The 21,423-nt window shown below is 43.5% G+C and overlaps 1 protein-coding gene across 1 annotated transcript in view; it reads right to left on the reverse strand.

Annotated features, from left to right (window-relative positions):
• The window catches only part of MMP24 (matrix metallopeptidase 24), a 50,839-nt gene that overhangs the window by 2,763 nt on the left and 26,653 nt on the right, over positions 1 to 21,423 (reverse strand). The window contains exons 5-7 of the mRNA XM_026037294.1: positions 2,814 to 3,028; positions 1,503 to 1,641; positions 442 to 708 (exon numbers count right to left, since the gene is read on the reverse strand). Of these exons, the coding sequence (XP_025893079.1) occupies positions 442 to 708; positions 1,503 to 1,641; positions 2,814 to 3,028 (621 nt within the window). The remainder of the gene's footprint in view (positions 1 to 441; positions 709 to 1,502; positions 1,642 to 2,813; positions 3,029 to 21,423) is intronic.

Here is a 21,423-nt window from a genome sequence, read left to right on the forward strand (position 1 = left end):
TTAAAACATTCTTATCATGCTGTTATCAAAATCCTTATGCTGTGTATTGTCTGAACTACCTCTTGCCTTCCCAAAGAACTCCAAAACTCCTTTTCTAATCAGTCTCAAATGATTTGAAAAGGGAGGGAGCATTGGGTCACTTGCTTCTGACTTTCTGCTTAGCTGGTTCTCACTGCAGTCTTCCAGACATCCAGCCTGACAGCCCTTGTCTCACATCACTGCCCCAAAGAGCTGGAATTACAGTAAGAAATTGATAAGGTTCATGGGTTGGGATGATGGTCAGGAAGAATCACAAACTGCCTGAACTCAGAGGTGTCAAAGTGACCTTGGCTTTTCTATCTCAATTTTTATCTCAGTCCAAATATTTGTAACAACTCATTTTCAACAAATTCCTAAACTAAGCAAACTAATCTTATAGTTGGAGTGATGGCAGATACATACAGCCTTCCTTGCTGATAAAAGCTCCTTGTGGAGCCTGAGGGATTCCTCTCCACACAGTGATGGGCTTTGGGTATCCTGGATCCGTTGCTCGCTTGTCTTCATTGTATCTCCAGTACTTGTCTCCTTTGAAGAAGTAGGTTTTACCCACAGGCTCCCAACGCAAAGCTGTGTCAATGCCTTCCCGGGGAAGACAGCTATCCAGTTCCACAAGCCTATGTGGATATCCTGGTTCTGCTGTCACTTCTTTAAAAACCCAATATTTATCTCCTAGAGATGAAGAAGAGACAGAAACAGATGGATTTGCCTGTTTAATAGATGATAAAAATATAAAATAACTACAAGGAAACATAATATAATGAGGACTTCCACAGCTTAGCTATGGTTTATATGAAAAAGCTGCTTCTTCCTGTTTATTTTAATTCTCATACCTCTTGTTTTCATTTGATGTTTCTTGGATCTTCTTGTGGCAGGGATTTAAACAATTGTTCCCATTCAATTTCTCTACATCTATGTGATCTTAGCTCTTATGTGATCTTAGCCTCTCTTGATCATCTCTTATTCAGGTTAAGGGGTTCTGGGCTATTTAATTGTTCTTTGTAGGAGGTTATTCCATATTTTTGAGCAATCCTGCTATCTTTCTCTGAACCTTCTCCAGTTTTAATATTTTATTGAGATGTGAGACTGAAAGTGCACGCATTATTTCAGAAGAGCAAGCACTGTGCTTTTATACAGAGGCTTCGTGATGCTTTCATTCTTCTTTGCTTATACCTTACTCTCAAAAGACAGGATTTTCTCCAGAAATGTCAAGGATCTAATAATGGTCTCAGCATGAGAATGGATATGTAGTGCCTTTAGAAAGAGTATCAAACAGCAAATTTTCCCATCTCCTCAGAAAAAGCATATGGGCATGCCATTACAATTGAAGCTTGATATGTAATACAATACAATATAATAAAATAAAAGTAATGTGTAACTATATATTTATGCATTTTCAATATCTTTGCTATGAAAGAAAACTGTGATTTCAGGCAAGGATAGGTTTGTACTCAAATATACAGTACCTTTGAAGAAAACAAATTTTCCATCAGACCTCTCATAGGCTGCATCAATCTTCGCCGGGAGGCCTTTCCAGAACTGCTCAATTTGCATGGGATAGCCCTCCTGCACTCGGTTGTTGCGCAGACGCCAGAACCACCGATCCTGAGAAGAGCAGAATGGTCTTTAGACTGCCTGAGTATTTTTATTTTGCAATCATATGAGATTGGGGGAGGGGGAGGAAGTGTCCATCGTCAAGCACTACTAATCCCTGCCAAAGGTGAATAAGCACAAAGTCCTGGTTCAGACTCCAACCCAGCCCAACACTGTCTCCAGTAAGAAAAATGCTTCATGTTGCAACTAGCACTGTGCTTTCCCCAAAAGGGTGAAAAGTTCATTGCTGGTGCTGAGTGAAAAGGGCAGGAAGCAAAGTAGGAAAAGAGAGGAAAGAGGAGCAGGAGGAAGCACTAGGAACTCATCTGTAAGTTCCTTGCATGTCTTCCTGCTGCAGTGTCATTCTTGACCCAGTGCAACTGATGCTGAACTATCAAACTCCAGGATCCCTTAGATAATAACAGGACTGTTAGTTAAAAAGTCACAGTGGATGCTTAGAGAAGAGTAAGAGCAGGGCAAGAACATGTGATACATTTCTCAAATACTGTCCCACACTTCTACTATTTACAGTTCAGGCATTTTCTGCAAGTGACAGGGCTTGCCCACTTTTAGTCACCTTCAATATTTCCCTGTCCACTTTCATACTTACTGGGCAGAGTGCAAGGTACAGGTATTTTGGGTGTGAGACCCTGGTCTTCTAGATTCAAGGCACTCTAATATGCAGGCTACGGAGCAAACAATCTCTTTCAGCTTTGGTGGTAATTTATGAACAAGGTTGATTCAAACTCCCCAAGAGTTTCAGATAGGTTTAGTGCTATAAATTCCCAACAGAAAAGCATGCTCTCTGAAGCCAAGGCTTCAGCTGATGCCATCTCTGGCATGAATGAAGCTTAACCCCCCTTCTGTCACTGGCATTGCCTTCTGGCTGTCAGGTGACTCCTTTTTCGTCTTGGTGGCATCTGAACTGTCTGCTAATTCTGCTGGTTCCCTTTTTGGTGTGCAGGTTGCCTGGGCAGTTTGTTTAGCTTGCAAATCCTACCAGGCATATGTTTATAAATATTACGGATCCAATCTGCTTACACTTTTTGCTAACATTACTCATTCACTAGCTTCAGGGGAACAAGGTTATTTTTAGAGACATTTCAAATGCTACTGTAACTGCCTTATACTTTAATTTTCTTTCTCAGTGGAAAGCCTTGTGGTTAAGTCAGAATTCTTAATACCTTGAAAACAAACATTTCTCCTCTAAAGAGAGCCACAGTGTTGAAGTTGCCATCACAGATATTCGGTTTTGTGCCTGGAGGAGAAGGCCTATCACCCAGAGGAGGACTAGGAGGTCTTGGTTGTCTCTCATGTTTTCTTTCTGAAGTAGAATGAATTCTGCGAACAGGAAGAGTTGGTAAAGGCCTAGTTGGCTCCAATGGCTCAACAGGTGGACCTAAAAGTGAAAAGAAAAGTGCTTAACCAGGTGAACAGCTTTAGATTTTCCTTCTTCACTCTCAGGTTTTAAAAGTCTGCAGGCAGCCTTGGGAATTATTTATATATTCCTTATGCACTGTATACACACAAGAATCCATTCCTTAGAAATGGGAAGCAGCATGAGATGCATCCACATGTGAAGGATGTTCCAAAACAGACAAGTGACAAAAATTGAAGAGAGAAAGTTTTTGTAGATCTTCCCAAGGAGGCTGGAGATAAAGGGGAGTACATTCCCAACACTACATTATCATGGTAACTACATGGAGAATTTAGGAACAGGAAAGCAATTTCTTTATTACAATTCTTTCACTGAAGTTTATTCTTAGAACACTCAGGGAACTCTAAAGTGATAAGGGACACTGTTTACTCTCATTTAAATTATGGCATCTCCCCAACCACAGCAGCCTAAAGAACCACCTAGGAAACTAGTATTTGCAAATGACAGTACTGCCATTCCCTGAAATTGCAAAGCAATTCCCATTTGATTGGGATTCAGTTTAGTCCTGAGATGTGGCAAGGTTGCAGGAATCTAAAGAGCTACAAAAACATACAGAACTGATAGCTGGAGCAGAAGTCTACTTTTAAGCTGAATCTGCCATATTTTTGCTAGTTATTATTTTGTTAACAATAAGTGATAAAATCTGGAACAAGCCAAGTAAAGAGAAGCACTGCAAGATTTCTTGTTGCTTCCCACAGAAAGTCACAAGTTAACATGACAATGAGCTGAAGGCTTCTGGAGGGCAAAGATTTTGGAAAGTTTTATATTTGGTGTAATCAAATGGTATTTCATTGCAACATTAAAAATATTGTCTGTAGGCTTCGTGGATGTTCTGCACAAAAGGTGCCATTCAGTCAATAGAATTTAGTCCAAGCTGCTGCATAATCAGCCCAGAAATGTCCACCAGTAAATCCTGTGAGGAGCCTAGTCTTTATGGTACAGATGCAGCACATTTTCCAGGAAGAGAGACCCAGGTCAAGCTTAAAAATTTCAAGCAATTGAAAATCCTCCATAACATTTAGTAAATTGTGCCAATGATTGTCATGCAAAAGTCTACATTTTACCCTTTGTTAATGAATTGTTACTGAATTTGTGCAGTTTTAGATTCAGCTTTTTTTTTCTTTTTTTTTTTCTTTTTCAGTGTCTGCTAAGTGTTCCAACATCTAAAAATTCACAGGTCTTGAATTATTCTTTCTTTAACTTCCCCTTTATGAGTAAAACAGGTAAGTTCTCTGTGGCTGCTGCTGCAAGGCTTTTGTTGTTGTTTTTTTTTGTTATGTGACACATCTCTCCAAACACTGCCTCTTATAAGAGCAACAGAGCTTCAGTCCCTGTTAGATGATTGAGGGTGTATTTACATTAGTGTTTTACTTCAGATCAGGAATGTTCATTTGAAGAGAATCTCTCAGTTGTTTACCCTAGTTTTAGATGAAGTTAGACTAGAAGATGCATTTCTAGAACACATCTAACCTACTCCAGCTGCAAACAGGATGAACATGACAGGAGTCCAAAGTAAGATTTGGGCCCCAGAATGCATGCAGTGTGGGTGTCAAGTCCTCAGCACTACTCTTAACACCATTCCTAAATGCTGCTGTGGCTACAGATAAGCTACTCATTCCTGGTAATAGCCATGGATATTGTTTTGCTAATACAGACAACAGGCAATGTATTGCCAGGTGAAGTGCACAGGCTGTGTACTGTCCTTTGCTCCAATAAGCTGCACTCCAGTTGCCAGCAGAGGAACAGGTATTTCCTGTCCTTCCAGCTTGGTTCACAGAATCATAGAATCACAGACTGGTTAAGGTTGGAGGGACCTTTAGAGATCATCTAGTCCAATCCACCTGCACACACAGGGTCACCTAGAGCTTGTGGCATAGGATTGCGTCCAAGCGGGTCTTGAAGATCTCCAGAGAAGGAGACTCCACAATCTCTCTTGGAAACCTGTTGCAAGGCTCTGTTACCCTCACTGTTAAGATTTTTTCCTTAAGTTCCTGTGGAATTTTTGGTGCTTCAGTTTGTGGCCGTTTCCTCTAGTTCTATCAGTGGCCACCATTGAAAAGAAGCTGGCCCCATCCTCTTCACTCCCTTCCCTGAGGTATTTATATACACCGATCAGATCCCCTCTCATTCTTCTCCAGGCTGAACAGGCCCAGCTCTCTCAGCCTTTCGTCATAGAGGAGGTGTTCCAGGGCCCTGATCATCTTCGCAGTCCTGCGCTGGACTCTCTCCAGCAGATCCACATCTCTCTTGTACTGGGGAGCCCAGAACTGGACACACTCTCCAGATGTGGCCTCACCAGGGGAAACGATCACCTCGACCTGCTGGAGACACTCTGGTTAACGCATCCCAGGATCCCATTGGCCTTCTTGGCCATGAGGGCACACTACTGCCTCATGGTCAACTTGTCATCAAATATGATGCCCAGGACGTTGCACTTGCCCTTGTTGAACTTCACAAGGTTTATCATCGCCTAGTCATAGAATCATAGAATCATAGAATCATAGAATGCCGAAGGTTGGAAGGGACCTCAGAGGTCATCGAGTCCAACCCCCCTGCTCACGCAGGGTCACCTAGAGCACGTGGCACAGGGCTGCATCCAAGCGGGTTTTAAAGATCTCCAAAGAAGGAGACTCCATAGCCTCCCTGGGCAACCTGTTCCAGTGCTTTGTCACCCTCACAGTGAAGAAATGCTTCCTTAAGTTCCTGTGGAACTTCCGATGCTTCCGTTTGAAGCCATTTCCTCTAGTCCTATCACTGTCCACCACTGAAAAGAGGCTGCCCCCCTCCTCCTCACTGCCTCCCTTGAGGTATTTATACACGCTGATCAGGTCCCCCCTCAGCCTCCTCTTCTCCAGGCTGAACAGACCCAGCTCCCTCAGCCTTTGCTCACAGGGCAGATGTTCCAGGCCTCTGATCATCCTGGTAGCCCTGCGCTGGACTCTCTCCAGCAGCTCCTCATCCCTCTTGTACTGGGGAGCCCAGAACTGGATGCAGTACTCCAGATGTGGCCTCACCAGGGCTGAGTAGAGGGGGATGATCACTTCCCTCGACCTGCTGGAGACGCTTTTCTTAATGCACCCCAGGATCCCATTGGCCTTCTTGGCCACCAGGGCACACTGCTGCCTCATGGTCAACTTGTCGTCCACCATGACACCCAGGTCCCTCTCTGCGGGACTGCTCTCTAGCAGGTCCACCCCTAATCTGTACTGGTGTCCAGGGTTATTCCTCCCCAAGTGCAGGACCCTACACTTGCCCCTGTTGAACCTCATGAGGTTTCTCGCCGCCCAGTCCTCCAGTCTGTCCAGGTCCCTCTGGATGGCAGCACAGCATCCAGTCTGCCCCAATCCCTCTTGATGGTGGCACAGCCCTCTGTGGTATCAGCCACTCCTCCCAGTTTGGTATCATCAGCAAACTTGCTGAGAGGGCACGCTGTCCCTTCATCCAGGTCGTCCATGAATAAATTGAACAGGACTGGGCCAAGGACTGACCCCAACTGGACTCTGTGCCACTGATTACCACCACTGATTTGTTCCATCCAGCCAGTTCTCAATCCACCTCACCGTCCACTCATCTATCCCACAGTTCCCAACATTGCACAGGAGAATGTTATAAGAGACAGTGTCAAAAGCATTACTGAAGTCCAGATAGATGACATCCACCGCTCTCCATCTATCCAGCTCGTCATTCCATTATAGAAGACTATCAGGTTAGTCAAGCGTGATTTCCCCTTGGTGAATCCACACTGACTATTCCTGAGCACTTTCTTGTCTTCCATGTGCTTGGAGAAAACAGCCAGGATGGGCTGTTCCCACTTTTCCAGGGATGGAGGCCTGTAGTTGCCTCGGTCCTCCTTCTTGCCCTTTATGAAGACAGGCATGACATTGGCTTTCTTCTAGTCCTCAGGCACCTCCCCTGTTCTCCAGGACATTTTGAAGATGATGCCAAGTGGCTTAGCTATAACATCTGCCAGCTCACGCAGCACTCTGATGTGCATCTCATCACTGCCCATGGATTTGTGGGTATCAAGTTTCCCTAAGTGCTCTCTGACCCAATCTTCCTCTACCCAGGAGAAGTCTTCCTCTCTCCAGGCTTCTTCTCTTGTCCCTAGAGTCTGGGATTCCAGAGGGCTGCCCTTGGTAAACACTGAGGCAAAGAAGGCATTCAGCAATTCTGCTTTTTCTGTGTCTTTCCTAACCAGTGCACCCACCCCGTTTACCAGCAGACCCACATTTTCCCTGAGCTTCCTTTTGTTGTTAATATGAAGAAGTTCTTATTATTATCAATTCCAAATTGCCTTGGCTTGCCTTGTAGCCTCCCTGCATTCCATGACAACATTCCTTTATTGCTCCCAAGGGACCTGTCTTGTCTTCCACATTCTGTATACTGCTTTCTTCTGTTGGAGCTTTGCCAGGAGCATCCTGCTCATCCACGCAGGTCTCCTGCCCCCTCTGCCTGACTTCTCACACACAGGGATGCACTCTTTCTGAGGATGGAGGAAATGCCACTTGAAAACTAACCAGCTCTCCTGGGCCCCTCTTCCTTCTAGAGCCCTAGCCCGTGGGATCTTTCCAAGCAAGTCTCTGTAGAGGCCAAAGTAGGCCCTCCTGAAGTCCATGGTTACAAGGCCACTTACAGCCCTGTTTCCTCCTCTTTGGATTATGAACTTCACCAACCCGTGACTGCTGCAGCCAAGGCTACCCCCTCCCTTCACATCTCCAACAAGTCCCTCTCTATTTGTCAGTACCAGGTCCAGTAGCCCATCTCTCCTCGTTGGCTCCTCCACAACTTGTGTCAAAAGTTATTGCCAATGCACTGCAGAAACCTTCAGGACCGTTTGTGCCTCGCTGTGCTGTCATTCCAGTTGATATCAGGGTAGTGGAAATCTCCCATGAGAACAAGTGCCTATGACCTCGAGGCAACTTCCAGCTGTTCTATAGAAGGCCTAATCAACCTCCTCTTCCTACAGGTGGCCTGTAGCAGACACACACCACAGTGTCTCCCACATTATCCTGCCCTTTAACCCTTACCCACAGGCTCTCAGCTCACTTATCATCCACTTCCAGGTCGAGCTCCATGCATTCCAGTTGCGCTCTCACATACAGAGCAACTCCAGCACCTCGCCTTCCCAGCCTATCCTTCCTAAAGAGCACGTAGTCTTCCATGACAGCACTCCAGTCGTTTGAGCTATCCCACCATGTCTCCGTAATTCTGATAAGATCACGATGCTGGGACTGCACACATATCTCCAGTTCATCCTGTTTGTTCCCCATGCTTTGTGCATGTGTACAGGCATTTAAGGGACATATTTGAGCCTGAAGGTTTCCCAGAAAGAGGACCCTCTATAATCCTATCCTATACTCACTTCCCCACTACCATACTCCTGCTGGGCACCTTCTGACTTTGGCTGCAAGACATTGATTGTCCTGTCTATGTTACACTCCCCTTCCCACTTCTTGCTTAATTTAAAGCCCTTCTAATGAAGTTGGCCAGCCTTTTGGCAAAGACACATATGTTACTCTTGCTGAGGTGGCTCTCATCATTCCCCACTAGCTGGTGGTCCTCAAACAGATTCCCATGGTCATGGAAACCAGAACCCTGTTGCCAATACCAGCAGCATAACCAGTTGTTAACCTGAAATATTCGCCATCGCATCTTTGAATCTGTTCCCCTCATTAGCAGGATAGAGGAGAACACAACCTGGGCTCCCACACTTTTGGCTGCCATCCCTAGGGCACTGAAATCTCATTTGATGTTGCTCAGTTTCCCTATGATGTCATTAGTGCCTACATGAAACAGTAACGGGATAATAATCAGACTCCTGGACAAGTCTTGGCAGCCTCTCTGCAATATCCCTTATGTGAGTCCCTGGAAGGCAACAGACCTCTCTGGATAAGAGGATGGGTCTACAAATTGGTGCCTCCATGCCCTACAGGAGGGAGTCATCCACAGTCATCACTCATCGCTTCTTCTAGGTGCTCAGCTCAAGAGCCCTTCCTTTAGAGATCTCAAGGCTTTCTCAGGCTGGAAAGCTGATTGAAGCAGGATTAAGTTGAAAGTGGTGGGGAGGGGGATGCTTTAGAAGAAGGAATGGGAATGGGGAAAAAAGTTTTTAGATGAATCTCTTGCTACATATAGAAAATAGAGTTTGTGCAGATGGAAAATGGTGTAAGTGGGAGCAGGATGCAAGTTAAAATGGCAGAAAATTGGGAGTCTGCAATGACTGCCAAAAATACCTGAAAAAGTTAAGCTTGAAAACCTTTTAAACACTTGATGAAGACAGGAAACGTTTGTGTTGAGGAAAGCTAGGTCTTTGCTGGCACTTAAGCAAGAGAGCAGTAATCAGTGAGTTATGACACACATACATGACAGTCATATGACACACATGACAGCCATCCTTTTAAACAGCATTTGCACTCTTGTGCAGCCATTTATACAGCTCCAAGATGCTCTGTTTTGTAAATAAGGTTGTGCATGCTGGTATTGAAGGGTCTCTAACATACATCCTACATTGCAAGATTCCTTGTTAGGAGGCTAACCCAAGGGTCACCTTTCCAAATGAGATTGTTGCTGCAGAAGCAGCAGATGCTTCAGAAGTTATTCTGCACCCACCCCTCCCCCATACCAAATCAAGGATGTGTTTAGAGATCAGAAAAGTCTCTTTGGTGGTTGGTTTAACTGATCTCGTAGATCATTTTCAGATGACAGACAGTTGGTAATTTGTACAAGACCGTCACCAGTTCCAGCACAAAGTTGAGCCACGTGCTGGCTTGAGCCACGTGCTGCAGGAGGCAGCTAGAAGCAAATTTACAAAATGATCATAAAGAAGCTTCAAGAAGCACCTTTCCCTTGAGACAGGGTGAACTGTGCAGCAATCTGCAATGCAAAGAGGAGCACAGGCTCTAAGAGTCTGGTAGAGAAGCAAGAATGCATTACGTATTTGAACTGCTAGGTGGAAAGACACACAGTGGGAAAGGGAGCTACAGTCCAGTCTGGGCGGGTCTGCTTCTCAAACGCAGCAAATGGATGGAGATATTCACAACAATAATGATTCTGATTTATCAGAAGCGGCAAGCCAAAAACTTCACATTTGGAGATCAGAGGAAAGGAAGAATATAACTTTACAGAGATCACAGGTAGTTATAAGAATATTTAAATAAAAATCTTTTATCCTTTACCTCTTTTAAGAGAAAAAGAGTGCGATGAACTTGAGGATCAAAATTACACACACTGATTACTCAGTATGAATCAGAAAAGATTCAGGGGAACCAGGGATCTACATGAACTGAAGCATGTGCAAGAGCAGTGGGAAGAGTACACAAGTCACTACTAACTAGGAAAGCTGGGGCAAAAAATGTATTTGTGGTGTGCGAGGGCCAAAATAGTTCTGGATCTGAAAGAGGTATCCAGGCTTCCCATACATTTCAGAGGTGATACGACAATTTGCGTGCATGCAGACCTCTGGAGCATCAAGGTATAATGAAACTCCCAGGGCTACCTGCCTGTGCTATCCAGTTTTACAGTCTGGGCCACCTACATCTGCAGGCCAGAACCCCAACTCCATACTTGCTCTCTTCTATGTATTCCTGCTACATGTATGATATCCTCAGGCCTTGTCTGCTCTCCTGCTGTATATCCTCAGTCCCATGAACAAGTACACAAGGTTGTCACCCGATCCCCTACGCTCTTTCTTCAACCCAGACTCCAACCCCAAGCCTTCCCTCAGATCTACTTTTTGGAGATGGCACGGTCACGCCAAGAAAAGACACCGTCTTGAAGCCAAAACCTGCTTCTTCAGGCAGGGCAGTGACATGGCCAGAAGACTTTCATCCAGAAAGGTACTTCTGGATTGCTAGTACTTCATGGCAAGAGTACTGCAATACTTCTGGCCAGTTTGGCCAGAAGACCAAAACATGGAGCTGCTCCTGCAGTCGCAGTCACTAGATTCCCCCCACTCTAGTTCAAGCCCAGCTGGGCTCTAGGAGGACTCTCAAAACTGTGAGAAACCTTAATGGAGACCTTAATAGAGAAAGCAAAGAAGAGGTCATCCAAGATCACAGCACAAGCCTGGAGAGAGTATGAGGCTGAAATCAGATAAATTGCAAATGAGATGAGCAAAGATGTTTTACTTTAGATGTATATTAACTAATGAAGAATTCCAGTTATATCTTGAAACCTGAATTTCTTAAATAAATATTCAGAACAATGCTCACAAGGGAAGGCTGCTGATATTTAGGAAAGATTAGCCCCACCTACCAGATGCCCGGGCAACTCTAGGGACAGCTACCATACAAATTTGCATTGAAAGTACCCAGAGATATTTGAAAGACTAAAGCTAATCTGCCCTAAGGGCATGCCCAGGGACTTCCTATAGCATCATAACAAATGGGCTCATTTCAGGTCAGGAGTACCTCAAAGGGAAGAGGTTGTAGAGAGAGAACCAAAGAAATCCACCTCAGTCATGCTGGACATTATTGAGGGGGAACTGCAAGAAAACAGGTCTTGCCAACAAAATGCTGCAAGTGTGTTGGGGCCCGCTCCGAGGACGGCCGTACAGTGCCTATTAGCAGGCAGRATGCCTTGTTAGTAGATAACCAACTTCAAGGCCGACAGTGTACTTGTTCCATCAGCAGCTCAAAAACAAAGGCAGCTGTCTGGCTGCTGTGTGACCATGAAGCTGATTGGAGAGTAGCTGTGGCGCACTTGTTTTTAGGCATAAAAGGTATTGTATTCGGAACCTTATAGGTAAACTTAGACGGGATTGGAGGCCAGCCCCGGAGACAGTGGCAAGACAGAGGGGAGAGGAGAGTGTGTAAAATCATGATTGGCCAGGGGTGCGGCTTACGGCTTACTGTATAAAAGTGTGCTGGAATCTTCAATAAACAGAGCATTGACTTAATCTCTATGAGACTGCGTCTTTGACTCCGGACGCTCCCTTGCATCACAAGTGGCCAGAGTGAAAACCTGGGGAAAAGATGTTTAAACAGGTACAGTAACTATTACGGTTCATGAGAGGGAACTGAAGGGACTGTGATTGAGTACTTGAAGAAAAATGCTGCAAAATGCTATGTGTGATGTGCCATGCTCAACTTTGTGGCACCTGGTTGCAGCATTTGGGTGAGTTTGTGGGCACAAGGTATACAAAGCTGCAAATTAAAGACAGTTGGCAGTAGAAAGGAGCTAAGAGATAAACACAACAAAAGCAGAACAGGAAGAAAGTGGTTGCACAGTGCACTTGTCCATGGACTAGATAACAACCCAGTCCTAGTATTATGTTTTCTGTGAGAGTCAGCAGACAGTAATAGACATAGCATTGAGGAAGCAATAAGCGTAAAGAATTTCTTTTTTGCTGAGCACTCTGTGGTTTAACACTCTTGTAGTTTAGCACACAGCCAAGACATTTGAGGTCAGAATATGTAGTTACTAGATGCAGAGTCATCATTGCATAGATACAGCAATCAGAGGCAAAAGGCACCTGTCTAGGTTACATTGAGCTAAACAATATTGAATATAGACTGAAGATAAAATTGGATTATGTAGAGCTGTGGTAGCCAACCAAAAAATTCAGATGTGGCCAAAGCTGGAAGCATTAGAAAGACTCTCTTCCATCAAATGGCCTAGTAAAGGAAAAAAGATGCTTCAGCATAACCCAGGCCCAGCACTGTGTTACCCCCCAAACAACTGCACAAACCTGACTGCAGCCATATGGATTTGAACCTCCTGAAGTCAAACTGAAAATGCAATTGTTTCATAGGCCCAGAGTAAGACTCCTCACTACCAGGATATGGGGAACAAGATTGGTACTAGTTCTTCTCATGAATGTGATTTTGAGGGGAAAAAAAAAAAGTGTTAAAGGCCATCTAGCTGCCTGCTACTGTTGATATGTCCGATAGCTGCTCATAGCATCTCTCTACCTGCCTCTACTGTCTCTAGATTACAGCAGAGCTCACAAGGACTAAAGTTATTCTGCAAAGCACAACTGAATGGGAATGTGTGATACAATGTATAACTACAGAATTACTTTTGGCCTTTGTGATTAGATGGCTGCTGTATTTTCCCACCTTTTGGATGGCTTTGGCTGCAAAATTTTGCCCAAGTCATGTTTTAATAGCATAAAGAGACATAATGGGTTACACCACAAGTCTATTACACTGGGTCTGTTATCTTCATTGGCTACATTTGCCAAAGAATGAAGAAAAAAAAAAGGTTGATTCGGCAAGATCTTTTTTATATAAATTCTAGATTATATTTCTACCATTTACTGACTGAATCCTATACCAGTTTTCTTAGTGTTTGCTTAAGACTGAATGCTGCACTCTGGTTTCCCAGGAACATTCTCATGGCTTCTTGTTTAACTGAGAGTCCACAAGTACTCCCATTATCTGTGGGTGATATTGCTGGATCCTCCTGCTGAATTCTGAACACTGGCCAGAAATCTTTATTGAGCACTACTATCTCCATCACCCTGAATAACTGTCATTTCATTAAACAAAACATTGTTTTTATGGTTGTTCCTTGACAGACATGTACTCTTCCTATCTTTCAGTTCTATTCTTGCTTTTATGCCTTCTAACCTATAGAAGCTCTTAGGCATCTGGTAAGTGATGATAACCTTTCTTAAATATCAGCAGTCTTCCCTTGTGGGCATTGTTCTGATAAATGCCTGGAGTTCGTCATTCATCAAAAGAAGTCTTTGCTCATGTCAGTTTCAACTTGTCTAATTTGAGCCTCACACTCTTCCAAGCCTTGTGCTGTGCTCTTGGACATCCTCATTTGGTGCCTCCAATAAGGATTCTATAAGATACTATTTTGAGTCGTCCTTATTAACGCTGTCTCCTGTTGTTATATAGTTTTTTGTTTCCTTCACTTTTCTACTGAGTGAGGATGGACTTTCAGCTAAATGTGAATTCTTTCTTGTCATAAGTTAATCCTACTCTTACGCACATGCGCATGTCAGAGGAGTGCATGTTCAACAAACATGCTGGGTCCAAGCACTAAGCAGTCAGAATATTGTCTACAGTTAGTGGAAAGGGAAGGAGCAACTCAATCTGCCTTAGCTGAGGAAGGATGCTTATCTGGTAACACCTGAGCCATTTTGCAGCATAACCTGTAATGAAAGTTGAATCAATAGACTCCATATAATTTTCTCAACTTTCCTACTTCCAGAATGTCATTGCAGTAAGTTGCATCCAAGACAGAAGGCTAAAGGCAGGATACAAAAGATTTATCAGCAGCCAAGATGGTTTTGTGAACAAAGACCTACTTAAGAGATGCTAGCACGTTGGTATTTATTACAGGAACTCATTAGATCCACCACTGATGCAACTAACCAGATGGTATCACATGCAAATCATAGCCTATAGGACTGTTTCCAAGCAACTTTAGAAAATCAGTGATCAAACCTAACAGAGAAAAAAATGAGAAGATATTCCATGGAACTGTTGGCACAGAAGCTGCTACTTGGCCTCAACCCACTCATCAGTTCCGAACCTTGTCATTCTGTGATCCTAGCCCTAGGATCAAACCCACCCTTGGGGGCTGATTCTACTCACTTCCACAAGGGAAGTAGGTAGGAAATCTCTTGGAGATGGAAACTATGTTTTGGAGACAACTTGGTAAGACTTTGTAGATACTGTGTGGAGAAGATTTTCCTCCTCTCTAGCACAATCGAGGTAAAAATTGTCAGAAAGCTTTTGGGTCACAACAGATCACCTTCAGAGTGTGACTTCCACCACTGGTACTTAGCCTCCTCCCTTCATGCTTCCTCTGTCGCAGACCATCTGAATACCAAGGTGACCTGTGAAGATAACACAGAGAGAGGAGGCATTTAGGAGCCACTGTGTCGATAGTTGAGGACAAAATATAATTGTACTGTCCTCCTGGCTATTGACAGAGTGTTCCCTGAACTGTACGGCACTCGCCTCAAGGCATCCTGAATGGTTCTGTGTTCATTACTTTCTAGCTTCTGGTTGGACAAGCAAGCGGATCTCCAAATCTGCCAGGAGTAAAGGAGGTTCTTTGATTTAAATCAGGGGAGATAATGTTTCTTTATCTTCTTAATATTCACTCACAGAAAGTTAGGTTTTAAAAGGAAGGAAGTTCCTTTTAAAGAAAGTTAGGTTTTGAAATACAGGGTGTTTTTTTTCGAAATAAACCTGTTTTTCGAAATAAACCCCTTTTTAATTGGTCATAAAATGCTGATCTTTCTACAGGTTTCTTCAGGATCATGCCAGCTTTCCAGGTATGCAGAAAAGACTCTCCAGTTGCAAAACAAAATGTATGATCAAAATGAGGTGGGGAGAGAGACAGAAACCCACCTGACTGCTTGGTAGATTCCAGTGACTTGGAAAGAGGTCTGTGTTCATACTAAATGAGCTAATCGCCAACAAACTACGTCAAGGACAGGAAACAATCCTTCTGCAACAGCTGAGGAAGGACACATCATTTTACCTTCCTCACTAGGCAAATTTATCGATAGAGCTCTCTGCTCTTTTGTGACTTCAGCAGTAAAGTGAATTAGCCAATTTACAATCAGTTTGGGTATCTCTGCTGCAACAACCCATAGTTGGGCTGTGGGGAAGTCCTCATGATAATCAAGCAGATGACAGAAAGGGTTTCTCAAGCCCTTCTCACAGAAGTTTTCTCTTCTGTATGAACACTAACTGCCCAGACCACTTTCCTGGACCACAGGAGTCCATGGTCTAAATCCTTGCTCTACTCAAAACGGCTCTGACATGCTCTCTAACAAGGTGATTCACTTGGCAGCTCAGTATGAAAAATATTTCCAAAATTCCTAGCCTGACTCAAGCAGAAGAAGGATGAGAGTCTGGGTCTCTGCAAGATACTCAAGTTGTACGTCCTGCACGGTAGTTCCCCTCTGGAATATATCTGACATTTGCTGCACTGTAGAACAGAACAGTTTTTGAAATCAGGAGAATCTGCAGGATAAAAGAAATATTTAATTCCCAGTCATAATATAAAGTATTGCTTCTCCATTGACTGTAAAAAGCTCCTAAAAGGGGCTTAAGCTCCTCTTCAGTTCCCCCTTCATCAGGAAGCAGTATCGTCCAGCTCCCTCCTCGCTCACCCAAGTAGGTAGGCTCCAGGACTGATGCAGGGATGGGTGAGTCTCTCAACTCTGACAAGGACTTTCTGGTGACCCCAGGGACAGCACAGGAAACCAGGGAATGGCTCTTACTACCTGCCTGCTCTTTGAAGGAATGGGAATGGAGACCTGGCATATGGCAGATGAGACTCAGCTGATGCACCAGAGAAGGAGTCTGGTATTTCCTTCTGGGTCCTCTGGGTCCAACAGGAGGACCCAGACTTCTCCACTGAAAAGGAGAAGAGATACAAATGAAGGGATGCAACACAGAGAAGGAGTCTGGGATCTCTGCTGTCCTTCAACATGCCAGAGTTCGGGCATCAGGGCAGATCTCCCCGGTTCCCTCATTGCCACTTTTCTTTCTTCGATCTTCTCTCTGAAATATGACTGTGGGTCTAAAAGCCCCAGACTTAGCAGCTTCCTCTTTCACTCTCTGCTGTTTCAAAGATGCTGGCAGGAAGTGCAAGGGCCTGGAGAATCAAAGAATCCTTAAGGTTGGAAGGGACCTTTAGAGATTATCTAGTCCAAACACCCTGCACATGCAGGATTATCTAGGGCATGTGGCACAGGATTGAGAAGGGCGGATGAATAATGTGGGATGCCCATTAATAACCAAAAAGATGTTCCTTCAACTGTTTCTATGGATGCTTTGACGGTTTAAGTATATAGGATGGAGCATCATTGGGTACAAGTATATACCTTGTCTCCAAGCTCTGAACTCTACAAACAAGAAGAATGAGATTTAATAAAAAATAACAAACAAGCAAACAAAAAGTCCAAACACTCAAGCCTCAAAACACAACATAAGAAGTACTATTATATCTAGCATTTCTAGAAAGTCTTGCAGTAGGAGTAATGCAGATAGAATTAATATTGTCAACTTGTTGGCTGAATGTGGTGGCTTATTTGTGACACACTGAACAAAATAGGTATGTTTGTTTCGAAAGAAAACAGAGTTGTCAGTTTTCCTGTAAGGAGGAACGATGGTGGCAATTTTCTCAAATGAAGACTGAGATGAACACTTAGAAATGCCTGTTCTGCTCTCTCAAGTGCTATCAGGACAAGCTGCATGTCTCACAGTGGTGATCTCAATTATGGCATCTGTGTGCCCTTTGATACCATGGAACTGAACCTACAGTGCTGGGACCATAGGCCTTGTAATGCATTTGGACTTGGGGAGCTCACACATTGGGCTCACCTGCACCACCATCATGCATCCTACTTTCAGCTTGTCTGGTGCTTTGCTACCTGTGGCCTCTCTGAATCCACACTGCTTTGGTTAAACAGTTGTTCTGTGCGCTGCTGCAACAGGGGCTAGTACTGCAGACAAGAGGCCAGGCCCAGGATCCTTGTTTTCTTGCATAAAAATACCAGCAGGACCAACAAGTCCTTGTCACCTTTGTCCTTTCCACTTCTCATCCATCTGTACACTAATAGATAGAAATTTCACATTTTTTTTTAGCTCTGCACAGAAACTGTTCTAAATGGGATGAGCAGTCACAGGAAGAATGACACTGTTATCCAAAGCTAGGATTTCCTCGAGAAGGTGCACCATTTTTGGAAATGAAAATTACTCTTTCTTTTTTTTTTTTTTTTTTTTTCCCTCCCTCTGGAGGCTGATATTTGACCTTCAGCAAGACAGACATCTATCACAATGCCTGTGTCCTTGGCCTACTGCTTCTTTGGCATGGGAAGATATGCTGCAGCCATGCAAATCCATTAGGTGAGGGAGGTTGTGAAACAGCAACTTGTTACACAGGAGCAGTAGTGCTGAAAGAAAGTGCTCACAGATATTGTGCCCTTTTGATCCACTATTCTTGGATGTAAGAGGTGCTGTTGTCCACTGCTGACAAACTTGTTCCTTGGCCAGGGCCTGTGTAGTCACCATTACAAGCCTGGACCTGAGGCCTCTTGGGATGAGCACATACAATGACCAGAAGCTCTTCTCCTGGGCTGCGGAAAAGATATGTGAGAAGTTGACATGTTCTTAGTGAGATATGGAAGAACTCAGATCCGCAAGCTTGTCTCCAGGCTTAATGATTTGGTTTATTTTGGAATAGACAGTAGACCTTTCCTTTGTGACCTTAGGCTTTGAAAGATTCTTGGGGAAGACAGCCCAGCTTACCAGTTCTACCTTCTAGAAACTGAGATATGCAGGAAAAGATCTTGCACCCTTAGGGAGTGATTGGTCAGCTTTCTGTTATACACTTTGCTAAATATATCATCAATCGAGCCGTACCGATTCTAGAGACCAGAATTGCTTCTGCATTGCTTCGCTATTCTATTCTGTCTGCCTAAGGCCATGTGGCAGCCTGTATACTTTCAAGGCCACTTAGATATTTTGCCAGCAGCAAATATTTATCTTATGTTTTCTCCAAGTATTCATGTGGGCATCATTTTGTTCTATACATCACGGGAATTCCTCTGCCTTCCCAACATGGTATGAGGAGAGTCATTCCCCACATAAGAGGCTGCTTCACAGCCCACTGCAAAAGGAGAAGGACATAGAGAACAGATGAACCATTGCTGAAGGATGATCAGTTCAGGCTATGTGGAAAGGTCATAACTGACTATGTCTCTTCCCTCCTGCACTGCAACTTCCTGCTACCCTGATCTCCATGCAACGATAAGTAAAGGAGTCACTTAACTGGATATCCAAAGGATCTACACATGAATATTATTTCCAGTTTAATTCCTTCCTGGGCATGTCACTTATAACATGGGCACATAAATAAAGTAGGAGAGATTCTTCTGAAAAAGCTATGAAATAAGCAGTCACAATATTTCCCATTTTTTTTCATGGAACACGTTACAAGGAGCACTTATCTGATGATAGAAATACTAATGACTTGTCTTCCAGCCTACTCTGACCCACACATCGAGCTGCTGGCCCCTCTCATCGTAAGTTTCCAAGTAGAAAAAACATTTTATACATTGACCCAATAATAACCAGATCAAGCACAAAAAAAAAAAAAGATTTCACATCATCTACAGTCTTTTTAGGTGAGTTTTGAAATAAACACAGAAGAAAATCCATTCAACAAATCAGTTACATGACAGATTTAGACACATTCTTTTTCCAATGGCTAAATACCGATACAACATAAACATATACTCCAAACACCTCATTCTCAGAGGAAAGAGACAAAATGGACTTAAATTCTAGTACAGTCTCTGTTCTTTGTTCTAGAAACTCCAGTGGAATTAAAATTTGGAGAGTAGAAGGGCTTTTACCATTTCCAAAGCACGATAAAGTGGATTGGTATTGTGGAAAAATGCGTTTGGTTAAATGTTCCTGCTAAGGCTACAAGAAAAACATTTCAGTGATTACTTTTCAGCTGAAAGGATTTCAGATGGAAAATCTGTCCTTTTATCTTCTATCTTCTGATTCAGGAAGAAACATAACTTATATTTTCCATTTTTGCAACCCATAAGGGTTAGACCTATTTTAAAACTAAGCTTCATTTTCTGGGTCAGAACTCTGTGCTCAAGGCTGAAATTCCTACAAAGAGAAACAACAATCTAAATGCAGAAGCCATTGCTGCTTCTTGAGCAGGACCAGATATCCCTATAACCACCAACACCATCCCCAGCCACTCCATTTTGAAGGCCTCCGAGATAAGCCTTGACTTAGGGACAATCAATAAACTCAGACTGCATCAGGTAGTTCATATCAGCAGTTCATACTGCTTTTTTTCAATATCAGTTTAGATTTCAAGCATGTTTTATTGTACAAGATGAATCTTAACTTAGTAGGTGGCTGAAGTTGAAGGCTACAAGGTAAGTAAAACATAAGTGGAATTCTTGTGGCGCTGCTGCTCAGTGTGCAAGCTGCAATGATGTTCTTTCAGGAATATGCTTTCAGGACCCTGACGAGCCTCCCTTGGAACACTCATATGCCTCTGACCATGGCCCAGAACCCCATTTCAGCTCAGCCTAGCACACTGTAGCAGTGTTGGTCTCCAGCTCTCCCACAGACCTGTCCTTCCCAGCCGTGGGCCTGGTCCCTACCTGCACCTGTGGAGACCACCTGTCATGGCCTCAGATCTGCCCCATCACCATGGACCAGCCCCACAATCACTGGACTCTGACTGAACCTTGTTGCCATCATCAGTCCTGATCCTCATCCCAACCTATGGATTCATCTTGGACCTGCCTCATCACCACAAACTTCTTTGATTACCTTACTCTTGGTTGACTCCACTGCCACTGGGCCTGCAAGACCCCGGCCCTGCTGGCCTTGGTATTGCCCTCAATTTTTAGCATATTTCAAAAATGAAAACTTAGGTACTTTATTTAATGAAGGTTTACTGCTAATTATACCAGTGCTTCATTTAAAAGTCATCCAGAAGAATTGCTCTCAGATTATTTAACCATATTAAAGTACGCAAGATACTACAGGACAGCTGCCATGCAACTTCATGCTGTTAATGAACACTGAAGAGAAATCCTCTTACACTGCTGGAAAAGAGCCAATGCTCCCTGGGTATATTTCCAGGGGACAAGCCATCTTATTTTAAACATTGAACCTTATTTATATATCTACTTTGCAGTGTGATGAACTGCACTCTACAAATACCTATTTCCATTGCCTATACAAGTGTCAAGAAAACTAGACCAGAGATGTTTCTTCGTTAGGCATTTATGTTGAGAGAAATCAGTTTTATTTCATGTCACAAAAGGAAAAATGCAGACTAAAATAGCTGACATACACAGTTTAGACCTCTAAAGTCTTTCTACACTGCTCAAGATTTTTATTTGTCTAGGCAAAGGTTCTATCAGCAGCAGAGATGTAAATGTTGATTGGGGCAGGGTCTACCATTAATCCCAGAAGCAGCCCATCACCAGCTTTCTAGGATGATTTCCCATTGACAGTGACTACCTACATTTTTTTTCAATTCTAGTTCATATAATAACTGCTCTACTGATCCTGGGTATTAACATTTTAATCTGGATAATATGCAGCTGTTGACACTAAATAGCTCAATACCACTCAAGGCTACTATTAAGTAATCTGTGAAATTTGCAAGTTCCTCAAAGAATGAACTCCGTCTTGTTTTACAAAGGCCATTTTCCACAAGCTATTTCAGCCATCTTTTATTAGTTTCCCATATTAGCCTTTTTAACAACTGAATCTGGTATCAGCTCTTCCTTCCCTTGTTGGAGGAGTGACCCCAGACTAAGTTGATCTTGTTACCTGTGTCCATTTTGCTTGCCCTTTTCACTTTGTGGCATCCACAGAGAGAAAACTATC

Source organism: Nothoprocta perdicaria, unplaced genomic scaffold (genome assembly GCF_003342845.1).
Source record: "Nothoprocta perdicaria isolate Ctin4 unplaced genomic scaffold, notPer1 scaffold_196, whole genome shotgun sequence".
NCBI lineage: Eukaryota > Metazoa > Chordata > Aves > Tinamiformes > Tinamidae > Nothoprocta > Nothoprocta perdicaria.